We start from the raw sequence: 17,876 nt of genomic DNA, 5'->3' as shown, positions 1-17,876 counted from the left end.
TGATGTGGTGTTCTTTAACTAACATCTGGTTTGATACCAAGAACATCCAAGATCTACTGATCCACTAAACATTAGAGCTCACCGCCTTTTCTCATTTCTGAATATACAGTTACCTCCAGTCCTTAATGTTGCTCCATGTTATTACCCCCCTTGGTAGTCTTCTCTCGTTAATTACTGCTTTGATCTTCCTAAATATAATAAAAAGAACACAAATCCGGTTGTCGTACAAAACGAATTCTATAATATTTGAAAATAGCATATATCTTGATGTCACAGTTACGTGGATGGCTCTAGAAATGTTAATTCGATTGGTTGTGGTTTTGTGGTTGGCAACAGAACATACATGTTTGGCCTTCCCAGCATCACCAGTATTTTCGTTGCAGAACTGTATGCTATTTAAAAGGTCTTACACATAATTCACCCAAAATTTTGACATGTTCATATTTGCTCAGATTCCATGAGTGCACTACAGGCAATTATTGATATATACTCCAGACACCCTGTTGTTTGTGAGATTCAGCATGTTGTTTGGCAAATGGCTAGTCGTAATACAACAGTGAGCTTCTGCTGGAACCCAGCAATTTTAGGAGTGAGTGTGCAGACAGTGTGGCAAAGGAGCCTTGTCTTCAGCCGACTATTACTAGGTGCATTTCTTTAACGATCTTGTCTGTTTCATGTAGAGGCTAGTTCATGATGTGTGTCAAAGTGAGTGGGATGCTACTATGAGCAATAAACTACTATGGCCAATTAAAAACACTGTTTCACCTTGGAGCTCCTCATGCAGAAATAACCATCAAGAGGAGGTTATTAAATGCTGTTTGCGAATAGAGCATACTAGGCTCACTCATGGATATATGATGACTCAAACAGATGAACCAATTTGTTGAAACTGCTGACTGACTGTGCGCCACATCCTTGTGGATTGTATCTGTTATGTGGCATTGCATCGCAAGTTTAAACTAGGGACTGACATGCAAACCATTCTCAGGGATATTAAAGTGTTGTTATCTTCTGTTTTATTGATTTCGTAGGGCCATCCATTTGTATTCAAATGTTTGAATTACTGTGTTTCAGCTATTTATACAGATGATAATTTTTTGTTGTAATCAGATATGTAGTGTGATATATCATTGTGTATTTATTTTAATCTTAGCATGTGCTACAGGTGTTTTCATTTTAAGATGTTTTTTAATTGTTTTTAAGGATTTTTATTGTTTTAATTAATTTTTAATTCTGCATTTTTAATTTTTAGTTTTTAAAACGGATATATAGTGTTTGGGCGATGATAATGCCAAAGCGTTTTTTGCCCTGAAAAAAACCAAAAGATATGTTTATTATTATTTATTTTATTTTATATATTTGAGAGTAATAAATCGTATTTATAAAAAAAACCTTTTGTCTGCTATCTCAATATTCTTGTCAAGCAATGAACATGTGACAATCTTTATATCAGAACTTGATAAAGGCACTGATTAATTTCATCATTAATTAGAACATTGTCTTGGTAGAACAAAATTCAAATTTATAGTACAACATCAAACGTATAGCTATGTTAAAAAAATCAATCACATGTTCATGTTTTACATCTCTGTTTAATTAAAAGGAGATGATAATCAACTATAAAATGTGTACATATATTCATTTTATAAATAAAAATAATTATCTATAAAATAAAAATGACATTTCCTATTACTTGTTAATTGTAATTGTCATATAAATCATACTGAATAGTTGTTTAGCTTTTAGTTCCTATCCACCTTGTTTTGTTTTGTACTTGGTGTTTTTATTTTGTTGTATGCCTTTTTTTTTCTTAAATTCTAAGAATATTTGTTTTAAAATTTTATAGTAATTATGTACTATACATTAAAGAAATATTTTATTTTTATTCTTGCAGTTGTTTAACTCCACATAATGTGATGCTTCAGTTAAAATATCGCTATGATAGAGAAATAGATGCTTGTCAACGTTCTGCGTTAAGAAAATTATTAGAGAGTGATGAATCTTCTGCAAGAAGAATGGTTGTTTGTGTTTCAGATATTAGTAATGTAAGCTTATTATTTCAGAAGTTTATAATACATAAAAATATGTTATTTATCATAGAAATACTGAATATTTAAAAAAAATATGTTCCTTGAATTTTAATGAATTAGAATTAAAAAATTCATATTTCTGCAATGGGTTTTAATTATCTATTATTACTTTTTATGTATTGGTTACTTTCTTTGTTTATTAAAATTTAGTTTATTACAGTAGTTTCTTAATTTATGACTGTTTGTAATAACAAATTTTTTATAATGACATAAATTTACCAAAAATAAGTAATTGTTGGTTAGTTAAAAAAGGAAAATGTTATCTGTTAGTGTGACTTTGTACTAAAACGTATTCCTGTACTAAGATGTGTTCCATCCTATTGCTGTATATGTAATATAAATGCCCTCATATCTACTTTTGTAATTCACGCACTTTTTTTACCAACTTTTTTTTATCTAAAAGTATGTACTTTTTTTAAATTATAATGACATAAATTTACCAAAAATAAGTAATTGTTGGTTAGTTAAAAAAGGAAAATGTTATCTGTTAGTGTGACTTTGTACTAAAACGTATTCCTGTACTAAGATGTGTTCCATCCTATTGCTGTATATGTAATATAAATGCCCTCATATCTACTTTTGTAATTCACGCACTTTTTTTACCAACTTTTTTTTATCTAAAAGTATGTGCTTGATTTATACAAGAAACAATTTTACATAGGTTTATAACAAAACTAAAATTTGATAATCGGTGAGAAAATGATATTTATTTGACTGAATTTTTAAAAAAAATATTAGTTAAATTTCAGGTTTGTGAATTACAGAAGTAAATACAGTAGTTTACGAGAGGGGATTAAGATTAAAATAATCTGTTTACTTAATAATAACCGAATGATTTTTTTGTGGCTGCCCTGTTATCTCAGTACAGCAAGCAGGATTGGGGATTCACCAGTGATCTTCCTTGCCAGATACCATTAAATTTTCAAGCATATACAACTTCAGTCCTTTTTTTAAATTGACTTTATATCTAAGCTCCATTGGGTTGTTAAATGTTAGTTTGTTAATGTGGAAGTTTTGTAGGCTGCTGCGTATTAACAAAATAATATTTTCCACTGTACAAAGAGTATAGCCCTCTTATAATATTGTAAAAAATTATTTTTTTATAATAAGATAATTCGTGAAGAATGTAACAAACGTTTAGGACATCTTCTACTGGTGAAAATAAAAAAGAAAGTTCTTATAATGTAGATTTGAATTTGCTTTATTAGTGAGTGTCAGTTGGCGAATGATCCCACCATGATTTCTCCCCTTCAGTAAAATTAAGCCAGATTGTTTCTTGGGACTCAAATTAAGGGGTATATTTAGTGGTTTTCCATGAAATCTGACCTGAAAAATTGAAAAAAAAAAATAGTTCCCAGAACTGTATTTTTAGTATTTTCCAGTTATCTGGGGTAAAATGCAAAAGATTGGGGTTGGAAATCCACTATTTTACGTTTGGTGAAAAGTAACTTTATTAAATGGGTATTAAACAGGAAAGTTTTAAACAAAATTTTAGAGAATTTTATTCTGAGTAAAATGGTATAAATAAAATTAACAGAAATTAAATACAAATGTAAGAATTTCAAAGTTTATTAAAAACAAAACATCTTGTTCCAAGAATTATAGTTTGGCTTAATTTTACATAGGTTCAAAGATCAGGGAGAAATCATTTGCCAGCCATGTATGTATATATATATATATATATATATATATATATATATATATAAAAAATAAAAATGACCAAACACAGTAATTAGACAAGTTAAAGTTACCTTATTAAGTTTCAATAACTAGTTTTTGCAGTATCCTGCGTCTTCATTTGGTGTTAAATTCTATTTTTATAACATTAAAACTTATTATTTTTTTTAATTTGTCATTGTTTTGGAAATCTTTCCATTGTCGTAGTTTAAAAAATAATGTAAAGTAAAAGGTGTTTAACTTAAAATAGACCCCATCACTCAGTATTTTATACTAAATGAGTATTTTTGTTAAAATGCTTATGTTGGTGTGCGATGGGTAAAATAATGTGGAAGATGTTGGTACGACTAAGGCTGGAGTGGAGAGGACTGTTTCTTACCTGCACATTTGAATACTGCGAGTATTCTGTGTTAAGAACTGGCTTTTGAATTGTGTTGCAGTTGGTTGCATAATCGTGTGTTGTTTGTTATAATACGGATTACTGTTGAAGGACGTATATTCGTAATGGAAACTTATTTAGAGATGAAATTTCACGTGTGTGTCAGTGAAAGTTCAGGTTGCAATTTAAAAAGGAAATGCCAATGAAAAGTGTTATTCAGAAGTTAGTTAATAAAAAATTTTGTGAAGCAAGTTTGGTATTAGACCAGAAATGTGACCGACAGGTCACTTTTAACGATGTAGGTTGTACAGGACATTACAAGAGGCAGTTACAAGATCTCATAAACATTTTTGGAAACCAAGCCGGAAAAAAACATTTCACTAGGTTCAGCCACACTTTAGTGAGGAGAATACTGAAATGTTGTCTTTATCAAATGCAGGTTTTCCATGAGGTAACTAATGTTGATTATGCTAACAGGGTTCATTACTGTTAATGGTTTAAGAAATTCATTAGAAGTAACACTGGCATTTTAGATCAAGTGTTTTTCACAGAAGAAGCGTGGTTTCACCTTAGTGGGTATGTAGTTTCAATTTTGTAGGGTACTGAAAACCTGCATATTTTCTTTGAATCTCCCCTATACCCACAGAAAATAGGCGCATGGTGTGTGGTTTCAAGGTGTGACAAATAATAGGGCCATTGTTTTTTTAAAAGTGTGGATGCTGCCTTCTACCAAGAAATTATTCAATAGTTCTTAGCCGTACTGCAAGAGGATGAGCATGACTGCTGGTTGCAACAGGACAGGACTACTTGTCATACAGCTTGCTCTACTATGGAGATGCTACAAATTTTTTCAGTGGAAGAATCATTTCTACAGGATTGTGGCCACCAAGATCCACTGATCTGTCTAGTCCAAACTTCTTTCTGTGGAGGTTACTTAAAAGAAATTGTTTATAGGAGAAATCTATACATGCTGCAGGAATTGAAGACAAACATTACCAATGCCATCCAGGGAATAGACAGAGTGTAGCTAACAAGAAAAGCCAGGAACATGGTCAAATGTATTGACAAGCACATAGAAGTGGATGGACATAATTTTTAACACCTTGTGTAAATTTTCAAGTTTTTGTCAATAAACTATTATTTATAGACTAAACTAAGTGATGAGGGCCTCTTTTAAAGTGAACATGTAATTAAATTAGATTAAATTTTAATTTAGTTGAATTTATTTTTATTTAATTTTATTATTTGAACTAACTAAATGTAGCAATTTTCAAAATCCAAATAAAAAGTAGGTAGATGTACGTACAGTAGTAATTTTATTAAAAATATATGATTAAAAAAAAAACCAAACCTTATGGGTATCATCTTATTTTTCTTGTCTTAAAGAGACCTTTAAGGTGATGTATCACAGAAAGGATGTTGACATTCAAAACATTTGATTTAAAACCCCTGGGCCATTCACCCTAAGAAGGGATTGAAATTATATTTCTCATTAAAAGGTATCTTATCCTGAAAGTTAAAGTATTCTGTCTGGAATAGTTTTAAAGTTGTTGAGGGGTTTCCATTCTTCTGACTTACTCTATATATACGACCTTATATCTGAGCTCTGTTGGAATGTGAAATGTTAATAGTTTGATAATGTGAAAATCCTGTAAAATTTTGCTTATTAATAAAATACTTTCCATTTTATAAAACGTATAGCACTGCTGTAATAGTGTAAAAAAATTATTTTTCTTTATACTATAACAAAACATTATATGCCATAACAAAAGATTAACATTTTGTTCATTTACTTTTAATATACTTTTACTTTTATATATATATATAGAGTGAGAGAGAGAGAGAGCTAATTATATAATATAAAACGTATTCAGCCACTCCACAAAGTACAGAATTAAAGAGCATTCTTTCCTTACTTTTTTTTTTCATTAAAGCACTTTCGGGCATAATTCCTGATTCCTGAACAATCTTTAGGAATGCTTTTTTTTATATAAATTTTACATTTTTACATTTACACAATAGATAACATGATACTGTGCAAATGTAAAAAAGTAAAATTTTTATAAAAAAAAAAAAGCTACTGAAGATGGGCTTATGTTTGAAAGCGCTTTAATGAAAAAAAAGTAAGGTAAGAATTTTCTTTAATTCTGTACTTTGTGGAGTGGCTGAATAAGTTCTATATTATATAATTAGCTAGAGTTTATGTACAGAGGAGATGTGGACTATGAAAATCATAAAATGAATATATATTATTCTTGATTTAATAGCACAAATAAAATAAGTATTCTATTTTTTTTAGGTTGTAGAAAAGAATGAAATTGACTTAAGTGACGGCTGGTATTCAATAACGACTATTATAGATAATGAAATGGTAGAACTGATAAATAGAAAGAAAGTAGTTGTCGGCACAAAATTGATTATTCAAGGTGCAGAGTTAATAAATAATGATCAAGGCTGTGATCCATTGCAGGTATAAATCTTCAAAATTTTTAAATGTTTTTTTAATCTCTCTGGAGACTATAAAAGTAAATAGTGTAATGATGCAAGTAATTATTTCTATTGAATGTCTGTTAACTGAGATAATTAGGCTTTTGATTTAGATGTCAGAAACCTTGGAAGAATTGGGACCTCCAATTTAAATTATAATGTCACTAATAAATTGATTTTGGTAAAATATACCATTAAATTCTACTGAAGTCATAAATTTTAGTAATTGATCCTAAAAAATTTGTTATATTTTTCTGAAAAACAAAATAAGAGAAGGTCACCTTTTAATTTACTTCTACAACTTTACTTCATGATTGTGTGATTAAATGTTTATTTATTGTTGAAACTCTTTTATAGCAACATATTAATTTATCCAAACACAGGGAATTTTTTGTTTAATTGTATGTTTTGGCTACACTGCTTGACCTCACACATTCTTTAAGTTATCTCTTTAATATGAGGATATTGTTTTTTAGTTATTTAGCAATTTTCGTGTTATAAATAATGTTTTGTGAAAGTTTATTTTATTTTTTATTACAAAATCATATTTTAATTTTTTTTCTGTGTGTCTAATATATAATAATGGACATAAATCCAAGAAAGTGTTAAAAAATTTTTTCTTTTTCTGATCATACCAGTATGAGACAATGACAAATAGCATAGACAAATGACAAAATAGACAAAAATGACAAATAGAGTGTGGTATTGGATTAGGAACAGTGAATGCTATTTTAAAACGATTTAAAGAAACTGGTTCCTTTTCACCTTACAGGAAAGGCAAATGTGGCTGTAAAAGAAATACTATTCCAACGTGGGAAGTTATTAGTGAGAAAAAGTAAACTTGATACAAAATTACCTGCTGTGTACATAAATTAAGAATTAGCAACCAGTGGAACAGATTTACATATGACAACTGTTGTCATATAAGAAGACGCCAACTTCTTTCAGCTGAACGAAAAGCTTGTCGGTCAGCTAAAAAGCAGCTTTCAACACCAACAGTGTGCAAAAAAAGGCAGTTGTGAGCCAAACCACGTGCTAATTGGATCAAAGAAGACTGAAAAAATGTTTTCCAATTAGACATCTTTAAGTTCAGGGGCAAAGAATTCCATACAATAGAAAAGCATCAGATGAAAATACGTTACTGGCTCATATCCAAAAATCAGATAAACTTCTCCAGAAAAAATGTTTTAGGGTTGTTTCACGTTTGATGATTTGTTCATTACTTCAGTAGATGGTATGTTAAAAAGTGATGGGTATATCAAGATTCTGAAGGAAACGGTTGTGATACAGTTTCAAAATAAATTCCGACAAGGGGCAACGTAGTGTTCCTACAAGATGTGGTGCCATGCCATACTGCCAAAGAAGTGTAAAAATGTTTTAAAAAACAAAACAATTGACGTGCTCCCATGGCCAGACAACTCCCCAGAATTAAACCCAATTGAAAGTCTTTGGGCAGTAGTCCAAAAATGACCTCAAAAATGAATTGTACCATAAAAAATGGCCTCATTAAAGCAATATGGTTTTCATTTTCCATATGGTTTCATGATAAAGAAATAAAAAAAAATAAGTAATACACTTGTTGAATTTATGCCAAATTGTATAAGTGAAGTGATTAAGAATAAAGGACATATTAATTATATAATTTTCATTTTCTAAATGAAGTTACTTTTTATTAAATAACATCTGTGTTCGGATTAATTTGCATGCAACTGTTTTATATTTCTTATACTTAAGAACAAATTACTAAATACTAAATATATGATTACTTAAGTTATTTTTAAAATGTACACTTCAGATGACTTTTTATCATTTCATTTTATATAATATAAATGAATAGTTGGATATGAAGAATCAGTTCATCATAATATTATATCACCATTCTATGTTTATTTTTATCTGGATCACGTTTTTGTATAAGCTACATTCTGATGTGGGTGTTTACTAAACCCCTAACCACTTTTCTGTCCTCACCATTTTTTTCTATTATTTACCTATTTATTTCCTATTTTTTCCACGGTGTTCTTAATGTTACTTCTTGTCTTCTGGAAGGGGTCTTGGGTTCTCTTCCATCTACATTTAGATAATCTATAATTTCTGCTTTTTTTTTAATCGTACCATCTAATTTTCATTGTCATAGATATCATTCTTGGGAACTTGTATTTTGAATTTTTTATTAGTTCATGTTTACACTTTGAACCTCCAAGAAGTTACATTTTCCTCTTTGGAGTCTATCCAGATCCTTTTTATGTTCATACTAAAAATGAAAAGCAAATAAACTTTGTTGGTTGAAGTCTGTGTATGGAATCATAACAGGCATCTTGCTGAAAACTATTAACTATTTTTGTATTACAGTTGATATTATTTTAAAATATAAACAGTTAAATAACAAAAGTAGTAAATAACATAATGTTCAATGTTTTATTAAAAAGAAAAACATAGCATTAATAATGGCTCAGTTAATCTCTAATTTACTGTATTTTAGAGTAAGTCAGTCTGATTTATTTAAAAGCTATGTTTTTAAAAACAATTATTAACAGAAGTTTTTACTAATTGCTTAGATGTGTAATTAACAATATTAATTGCGAACTGTATGAAGTTAACTTGCTTCTTCTTGTGATTGATTACTTTTACATTACCTTGTGGTGATTACTAATGAAAGAGGCACTGTAGATGGTTTATAAAACAATTTTTTTTCAGATATGGAAATTATTTAAAATACAGGAAATTTCTTGAAGTTTGTATCTGAATAAGTATTCTGTATGTGCACCATAAGACATATAAAAGAAATCAACACGTTAGCCCAATTCATCCCAAAAACATCCAGCTCAGCACTTGCAACAGCGTATGTGGTACATTATTTTAAGTCATCTACATCATTGAGGAAAAGAATTGATAAAAATTTTATTTTATAAAACCTCATAAAGAATAGTCATTAGATGTTAAGTCTGGATTTCGTGGTGGCCATCATGCCACTACCATGTTTTTATTTTTCATCAATTTCACGGCCAACTTCTTAGAAGGTTTTCATCAAAAAAACATAGAACCTCATGTGCCAGTGAGAAAGAGCTTTTGTTTGAGAATGAAGTTCTCTGTGTCTTCTTCAGGTTGAGGCATTAGCCTTTCACTTAACATGTTAAGGTAAATTCCTGCAGTTAGTGAGTGTGTGCTTGTAAAAAAATAATGGTCTGTACACTGTTTTGCACGAAATAGCATAAAACATGTTCACTTTAGGTGCACATATGTTGCACAGTTTCTGTAGGGTTTGTTGCTACTCATATTTGCATATTGAATATACTGATTTTTCTACTAATGTGAAATGTACACTTGTCACCAAAAATTAGGTGATGAAAGAAATCTTCTTTAACATGTTCCTGTACATTCACAGAAATCTTTATATAAGGCTTTATGTTTCTCACTTAAATTTTGCAGTAACCGTAACTTATAAGGTGACATTTTCAACCATTTCCACAATATTTTCTATACAGTCGATTGCAGAATTTGTAATCATGATCAACTTGTTCTTCTGACACAGTAGGTGTTCCAGAACATCTTTTTACACAGGTACCCTGTGTTTTCTAACTGGGTTTTCCAGTTATAGATAGATTGCTTTGGTGGTCATTTATGGTACTTTGTTCTAAAATTTCACTGCATAGTAGCAGGGTTTTTTATAACCTAGACGGATTATATGATACATTCAATATTGACATTTATTACATCAGCAGTTGTAACAAACTTAAAAAAAATTTCCTAAAAAACCATTTTTTACTAACTTTACACATAAAAATTAAATCTTTTTTTTTATAAATCATAAGTAGTGTCTATTTCATTTGGAATCACCCTGTCTGTATATCATTTTGTTAGTAAATTAATTTACTTAATTTTTTTTGTCACATCATTACCTATCTTAAATATTTATCCTTTCTGTGAATTCATTCAAAATCCTAAGAATTACCCGTTACTGATTACCATCATATATTAAATAGAGGCAAGAAGAAAGTCAGTAAAAATATAATACATAATTCTTTTGTGTAGGTTGGTGAAAATGTTCGTTTAAGATTACACACAAACAGTGCACGTCGTGTTAGATGGAATACTCGACTTGGATTTTGTAAACACTCTGGACCGTTACCAGAAAGATTAGATTCAGTTTTACCTAAAGGTGGTGTTATTGGCAGATTAGATGCTATTATTGCTAGATCGTATCCTCTTGTTTACATGAAGAAATCTGATGATGGAAAAAACGGTAATTTTAATATAGTTTTTCAAATCTTTTACTTTATTTAATGATTTTTCATTATTTCTTCGACGGAAGTAGAAATGATTATTAATTACATATGTTAATACTATTTTGTCATTTAGTATCTTCAAACAATGTTTATGCTAAAAAAGTCTGCTTACATGATGTTAAAAACATAATTGGTATTGTACCTACTTTATTTACTGTACAACTTTGCATTTTAATAAAACTTCCATTTGGAATTTTGGTAGTATAATTTCATTAAGGAAAACAGGAAAAATCTGTTTATAAGAAATTCACTAACTTTTGATTTGCTAAGTTGTGCATTTTACAAACTTATATAATTAAAAAGTTACAATCAAAAGTTATAATAAAAATTTTTATGAAGTTTTAAATTGATTGTTTTATGTATATGTTCTTATTCTCATATTTTCATGTTTTTGTTTTTTATATTTTTAATTATGTAGAGGAGAAGAAAAGTTGAGGCAGGAGACAGGTATGAAGATGAAATGGTCTAAAAAAAATTTAGCGAGTATAGACATAGAGGATGAGCCCCAAGACAGATAGAAATAGCAAATGTAGTTCTTCCAACAAGTGTCAGTTGACAGATCACTATTGAAAAAATCTGTTATTCATACGTAATGAAAAGGAAAAATCCATTCATTCCTGACAAGAGTTTGGTGTTTTTACATATTATTTTATCCATATTGTCCTTATTAAAATGTGTTGTATGTTCTACGTTTATGCATTAAAACATAAAATGAATTATTTTCTCTCTCTCTCTCTCTCTCTCTCTCTCTCTCTCTCTGTGTGTGTGTGTGTGTGTGTGTGTGTGTGTGTGTGTGTGTGTGTGTGTGTGTGTGTATGTAAATATTTTATAAGCAGTTTGATGTTTACATTAAATGGATGGAATAATAGTAATGCATATTTCTCTACTGGGAATAACATTTTTAAATTTTATTGTTTTTAGTGTTTCTTGGGATGAAGGCTGAAGAAAGGGAATCAAGACTTCGTCAGCAAAAGATACAGCAACAAATTGAGACAGTTTACAGTCAAATTCAAAAAGAAGTTGATTCTGAAAAACGTAAAAGTAATAAAAGATGTTATAAACAAATATCTAGTGAAGAATTTCAGTCAATTTTATCTCCAGGCAAATTAATTGGAATAACTGAAAATTCACCAGATTTATGTGTCAGTATTACTTATGTGAATTGAGTTTTAAATGTAATATATATGTTAATACCTTTCAGCATCAGAATCAAGCGTTTCTTCTTCTTTCTTCTTTCATTGCATTTCTATCTGTCATTCATTCAGAAGAGTCTAGGTTGAATCTAGGTTGAAATTTTACTAATTAGGTTGACATTTTTGCCAGCTATAAATTTTCATACCTTATTAACTTAAACAAGCTTTTTAGGCTTCCTGTGGTAAATCAATTACTAAAAATAAAAAAAAAAATTGGCTTTTATTCTACCAAATTAAATTTAACATTTATATTGATAGTAAATATCGTTTATCGTCTGTACTTGCAGATTAAATTTTCTTAAGTGTGTATATAAATGTGGTCAGAAAGTCACTGTACCCCCTAAAGTTAGAATAAAGATTTGTAATGTGTTATAAATGAAAAATGCAATATAATATTATTTTCTCACTTGATACGTAGTATTAATTTTATGGTGCAGTATGTCTGTGTGTTTGCCTTCATGTTGCATGCTCAATTGTATACATCATGTCCTCTGTGACATGCAATGGAGCACTTCTGATGTTATGTTACGGAAGGCGTCCCTCAGTGTCACACAGTTCTTCATTTGTGGTGTGGCAATGTGCAGTTCTATGTGAATTGATAATTCCCCACATTGAATTGTCTGGTGTGGTGAGATGAGGGCTTTGTGTGACCATGATAACAAAGCTGGTGACGCTCTTGTACCCCGGTCGATTCAACGTCCTGGAAATTTTTCATTCAGAAATGCGTGGACTGATACAGCAAAATGTGCAGGTCCTCCATCCTGCTGACACCATACTCATTCCATGAAATCCTTCTCTTGAAGCTGTGATATTAACTGTGCTTCTAACATGTCTAAATAAGTATGTGCATTCACTGGCTTGTCAAAAAAATAAGGGCCAAACAAATGGCAAGCTGTCATTCCAACCCATATAATGTTATGTGATGGATTTCTTTCCAACTCTGTTGCATTATAAGGATATTGTTTTGTTCAAAATAACACATTTTTGGCATGACATGAACTGCGATAGATTGCACATTCATCAGTAAAAATCACTTTTCCATGGTGCATTGCAGTGGGGAATTTTTCTAATAAAGTCCGGCAGGATGCAGCATGGCGTTTCATGCCTACATCTGACAGTTCATTGATGAAGATTAGACAAAATGGCCTAACTTTCAAGTCCTTTTTTGTATGGTCTTGCATTGTCGTCTGCAATATACACAGTTCAGCTGCCGTTTACAAGCTGATTTCATTGGAGGTTGTTTAATGGAAACTGCAACAACAGCATATGTTTCTAACTGCGTTAACTTTCGTCCTCTCCACAGTCCATCTTTAACACTACCTAATTCAAATGTACGTTTTTCCCAAGTCAACATTCTTGCTTTTCATGATGGCAGTTTATTAAAGCGTTGCCAAAAAAATGTCACTAATTAGCTTCATTGTTTGATTCACATCCCATTCATTGGTTCATTAATGAACCCATACATACTGACCACTCCTTGACACTGTAATTATTCATGTCTGCCATTTTAGCACAACTGTCTTTTACTTAGAATGTGTGATGTAAAAAACTGTTGCCAACCAACCCCAAAAAATACTGTATGTTCTAAACACATATCCTAACTCATATTTTTCGTTAACTTTAGGGATATGGTGATTTCATGGCCATGCTATATATATATATATATATGTATAAAACAAAATATATATAATTAAATCTAGCATTAAAAATAATATACATTAAACAGCACACAAAAAGTTGACAGTGTATATTGAAAATATGTATATATTGATAAAATAGTTGAACATATTACAAAGGTTTATGATAATAAATTTAAACCCATGTACCAGACAAATAACCACATAATAAAACACCTAATAAGTAATAAGTATAATGATTCATCTGATTTATATAATTTTAGTGGTATTTATAAAATTGAGTGTTATGATTGTGGCCATATTTATATAGGAAATACCACTAGATCCTTTAATACTCATGTTCATAACCCACTGTGATGCACTCGCATAATTAAAATGAAAATTTTTTCATTTTTTTCCTTTGAGCTTCTGGATCGTCGTTATTTAGCACAAAAGCAAGTTAAATTTTTTTTTAATAAAATAAAATTGAACTGAACAGAAGCAATCACTCTGGTCGCACCTGGGGTACCTGGGTACCTGCTACATGTATATATACTTTGTAATTATTTTTTGTGACATATGCAGGTAAATTTTTATTTCAATTATAAAAAATCATTACATTTTACAATATTTACTGATTGTTCATTACAAACAGGCAGTTGACATTCGGTGCATCTTTTGCGTGTTTTTCATCTTTTTTTTATAGTTAACTTATAACACATATGGCAGGAACCAATGACCTTTTTTCTCCCTGTTGTGTCTTGCTCAACTGATGAACCAGCAACTTCTGTAAATATTATTTGACGACCTATGATGCTCTTAATTGCAATTTTTATAGTGTAGATGTGCATCACTTGGGCATTCATCATGCGAGCTTCAATCATTGGTTTGGCTATTTCTTCACTCAATTGCCACATAAAATGACGTTCTGTTGGTTTTGCAGTAATATCTATTATTTTCGTAATAAATTCTATATGCCGCGAGTGAACTTATATCTAGCATGTTGAAGAATATAGCCTTGGCCACCTTGAACATCGACATTTACTTGTATATCTTCTTAGCATTTGGTCCATAGTGTCAATGCCAGTTTTATATTTATTGCAGTAACTGATGATATCAGGTTTCTTTTTCAAATCATTACTCACACCCGTATTTGAATGCATGGTTGATATAAAAATTACAGCTTTATTTTTCTTTGAGACATAAAAGCACATTGTCACTATGTTGTGAAAACCAAAAACAGTCGACTGTTGCTCTCGTGACTTATTTGGGGCCGTGATAATAGGTATATACTGTTTATTTTTTTTATTGTGCCAACAATGGTGAGATTCCATGATAGCAAGTGCTTGGCAAGGGGTGAAGTTGTGAAAAAATTGTCCATGCAGATGTTTCTCCCACTTCTTCGGTATGTGAATGCAACTTCCTTTACCATCCTTTCTCCCTGATTTATTTCTTGGTTGTTATTTGCTTTGTCAGTGTAAATTATACCGTGCAAAGGATACATGTTTTCAGCATTGCAAATCCATCAAATTTTGATGCCATATTTAGCCGGCTTCAAAGGCATATATTGGATAAATCCTGTGCAGCCACGAAAAGGATGTAGCTGCTCATCAATTGTTAAATTTTCCGTAGGCTTATACATCTAAGATAAATTTGCATTGAGCATTGTCCATTGTCCACAGATCACGAATTGAAGCTGCCTTATCTTCTTTTTTGTATTGCCTGCAAGTACTACTTTCATCAAATCTTATTAATTAATCTTAACTGGTTTGTACTGTCTTGTGTTTCTACAGCAACTTTTTCCTAGAATTACTCAGATACTCAATAACAATGCTGAAATATCAAAATAAACAAAAAGGAAACGCTTTCTATTACTGAAATATCCAAAATTGGAATATCACATGAAGTGGGTACCTGGGTACCTCGAGTGTGAAACAGCATCAGTAAAGTTGGGTATGAACATAAGGGTTATGGCTAGATTCTTTAAACATTTTAGAAATTACAAAAAAGGTAAACTGGGTTTCTCTAATGTATCTGATCATCTGATTAAGAATAAACATACAATATCCAATTATTAGGACAAATTTAAAAATACTGGAATTTAAAAAATATAATATGAATAAAAATGGTAAGGGATTTTAGAAAGATACTATATATATAAACTTAAAAATAAATTTAATATGATCAACTTTCATCTACTGCAGCTTTCTGTCATCCTCATACTCAGACAGAATATGAGGATGACAGAAAGCTGCAATAGATGACACCACCATCTATTTTGATAGTGATGTATAATTTAATTTATTTCAATCAGTATTAAAGTAAGTTCAGTTAAATAGATAAAAACGCTGATTTGCTTCACTTAAAATTATTTTTATTCGAATTTGATTTGAATTGTTGATTTTTAATTTTTATTTGATTTTATACTTTGATGACATATTTTTACATATGTAAAAATTTTTTTACATATGTCCATTTAATTTATGTCCAATTTTAATTTAACTTTTAATGTTAATTTTAATTTTAATAATTTTTCATATTTTAAAATTTTGTTTTTAATTTAACTGGATAAAAGTTTAATTTCTTAAAATAAATTCACATACAAGACACATGCTCCGGTCAGGCAGCTGGAAATCTCAGGAGAGAAAATCCCCTTTGGAAAAACAGTCAAGTACCTGGGAGTAGTCCTGGATAAATAAATGGCTTACCTTAGGAGAACATGTTAAATATGTGATCCAAAGAGCAAAGGCCGGCAGGGCCACACTATACCCAGTACTGCACAGTGCCAGCACATATCCACTGGTGACCAAACTGCTTATTTTTCTGCTATATGCCATTTTTAACATATGCTTACCAGGCATGGGGAGCTTTGTTGAACTCCACGCTTTAAAAGAAATTAGAAGCCGTCTAAAACATAGCGTTGCGGGTGATATTTGAAGTACCGTAGTTTGTCAGAAACTCCATTCGTCACCACGATGAGGGACTACACACCGTATCTGAGGTGGGGGTGGTGCAGGCGTGCAGACTGTTTGGGAGAGCGGTCATGTCCAAACACAGCCATCTCCTGGATATTTGCTGAGAGGACCGTACTCCACAGGGTATAAGAAAACGGCCTCATGCCGTATTAAACGAAGAGGTGAAGAGGTGGTACAAGAGTCGAACAATGACAAACCAGGCTTAGGAGCCTCTAAATTGCATAACCTATAAATGGAAACCGCGTGAAAATTCCAGCTGCGAAAGTGACCGTTTTTACAATTAAATTTTGTTAAAACTATAAAAACCTAGACAACACCCCACACTGTCCCATGCACAGACCACCATCTAATTCAGTCAGTATATGCAACCCCCTCCGGAGAAAGGGGCGCATTGCTCCCTCCAAATAACTAGGGCTTCGGTTGGTGTATTCCTGCTTGGAATAAATGGGAAAGTCAGAAAGTATGATTTCCTCTTTATTCCTGCTGATATATTACAGATTCAGTGGTGTGGAGTTTAGGTGTTGGCTGATCAGTAGAACAACTAATGAAGACTAAGCTCTACCTTTACCAACTAATCAGTGTAGTGAAATTCTCTGGCCATAAACAGGAAGAGATGACAAGTTATCTGGTTTATGTGATCGAAAGAGATGCATCAATTAAAATCTATCATAAAATTTGATTGTTTATCGCTGTGATGACTACAACTTAGGCAAAACTGATTTCTTGAATTTAATGGTGTTTCATCTGATATGGTAGATAAACAGAGAAGGATGCATCTTTTCACATCAGTAGATATAGTCTTTGCAATTGAAGATTGCTCTAGTGAAACACTTCAGGTTTTTAAAGATAAGAGATTCTTTCACTTGTCGTAAGCTGAAACAGTACCGAACAGTATGCAGCAGGTGAATCCTTTTCAGCTGATCATAGTATGAAAGTCATATGGTGACATCCTTCTATATTTTTCTTTTCTTAACAAATAAATATAAGATTTGTTGGAGCAAAATTACTGGAAATGAAACATTTGTTTTATATTACAGTCATTAGACCGAAGCTTAATGTAAGGTGAGGAAGCATCTCAAGTTATACACTCTTAAAAAGCTCTTTTCATCAGCTTTGAAAAATCATAGTGACAACAATTGTATAATGATGCATGCTTGTTGTGCTTCAAGTCTT

The 17,876-nt window shown here is 31.0% G+C and overlaps 1 protein-coding gene across 1 annotated transcript in view; it reads left to right on the top strand.

The window, feature by feature from the left end:
* The window catches only part of LOC142328580 (uncharacterized), a 72,239-nt gene that overhangs the window by 35,946 nt on the left and 18,417 nt on the right, over positions 1–17,876 (top strand). The window contains exons 7-10 of the mRNA XM_075372347.1: positions 1,895–2,045; positions 6,446–6,616; positions 10,666–10,876; positions 11,841–12,061. Of these exons, the coding sequence (XP_075228462.1) occupies positions 1,895–2,045; positions 6,446–6,616; positions 10,666–10,876; positions 11,841–12,061 (754 nt within the window). The remainder of the gene's footprint in view (positions 1–1,894; positions 2,046–6,445; positions 6,617–10,665; positions 10,877–11,840; positions 12,062–17,876) is intronic.

The sequence above is a fragment of the Lycorma delicatula genome, chromosome 8 (assembly GCF_047948215.1).
Source record: "Lycorma delicatula isolate Av1 chromosome 8, ASM4794821v1, whole genome shotgun sequence".
Taxonomy (NCBI): domain Eukaryota; kingdom Metazoa; phylum Arthropoda; class Insecta; order Hemiptera; family Fulgoridae; genus Lycorma; species Lycorma delicatula.
Note: the sequence above shows the minus strand (reverse complement) of the source record. Positions and strands in the feature narration are given on the sequence as shown.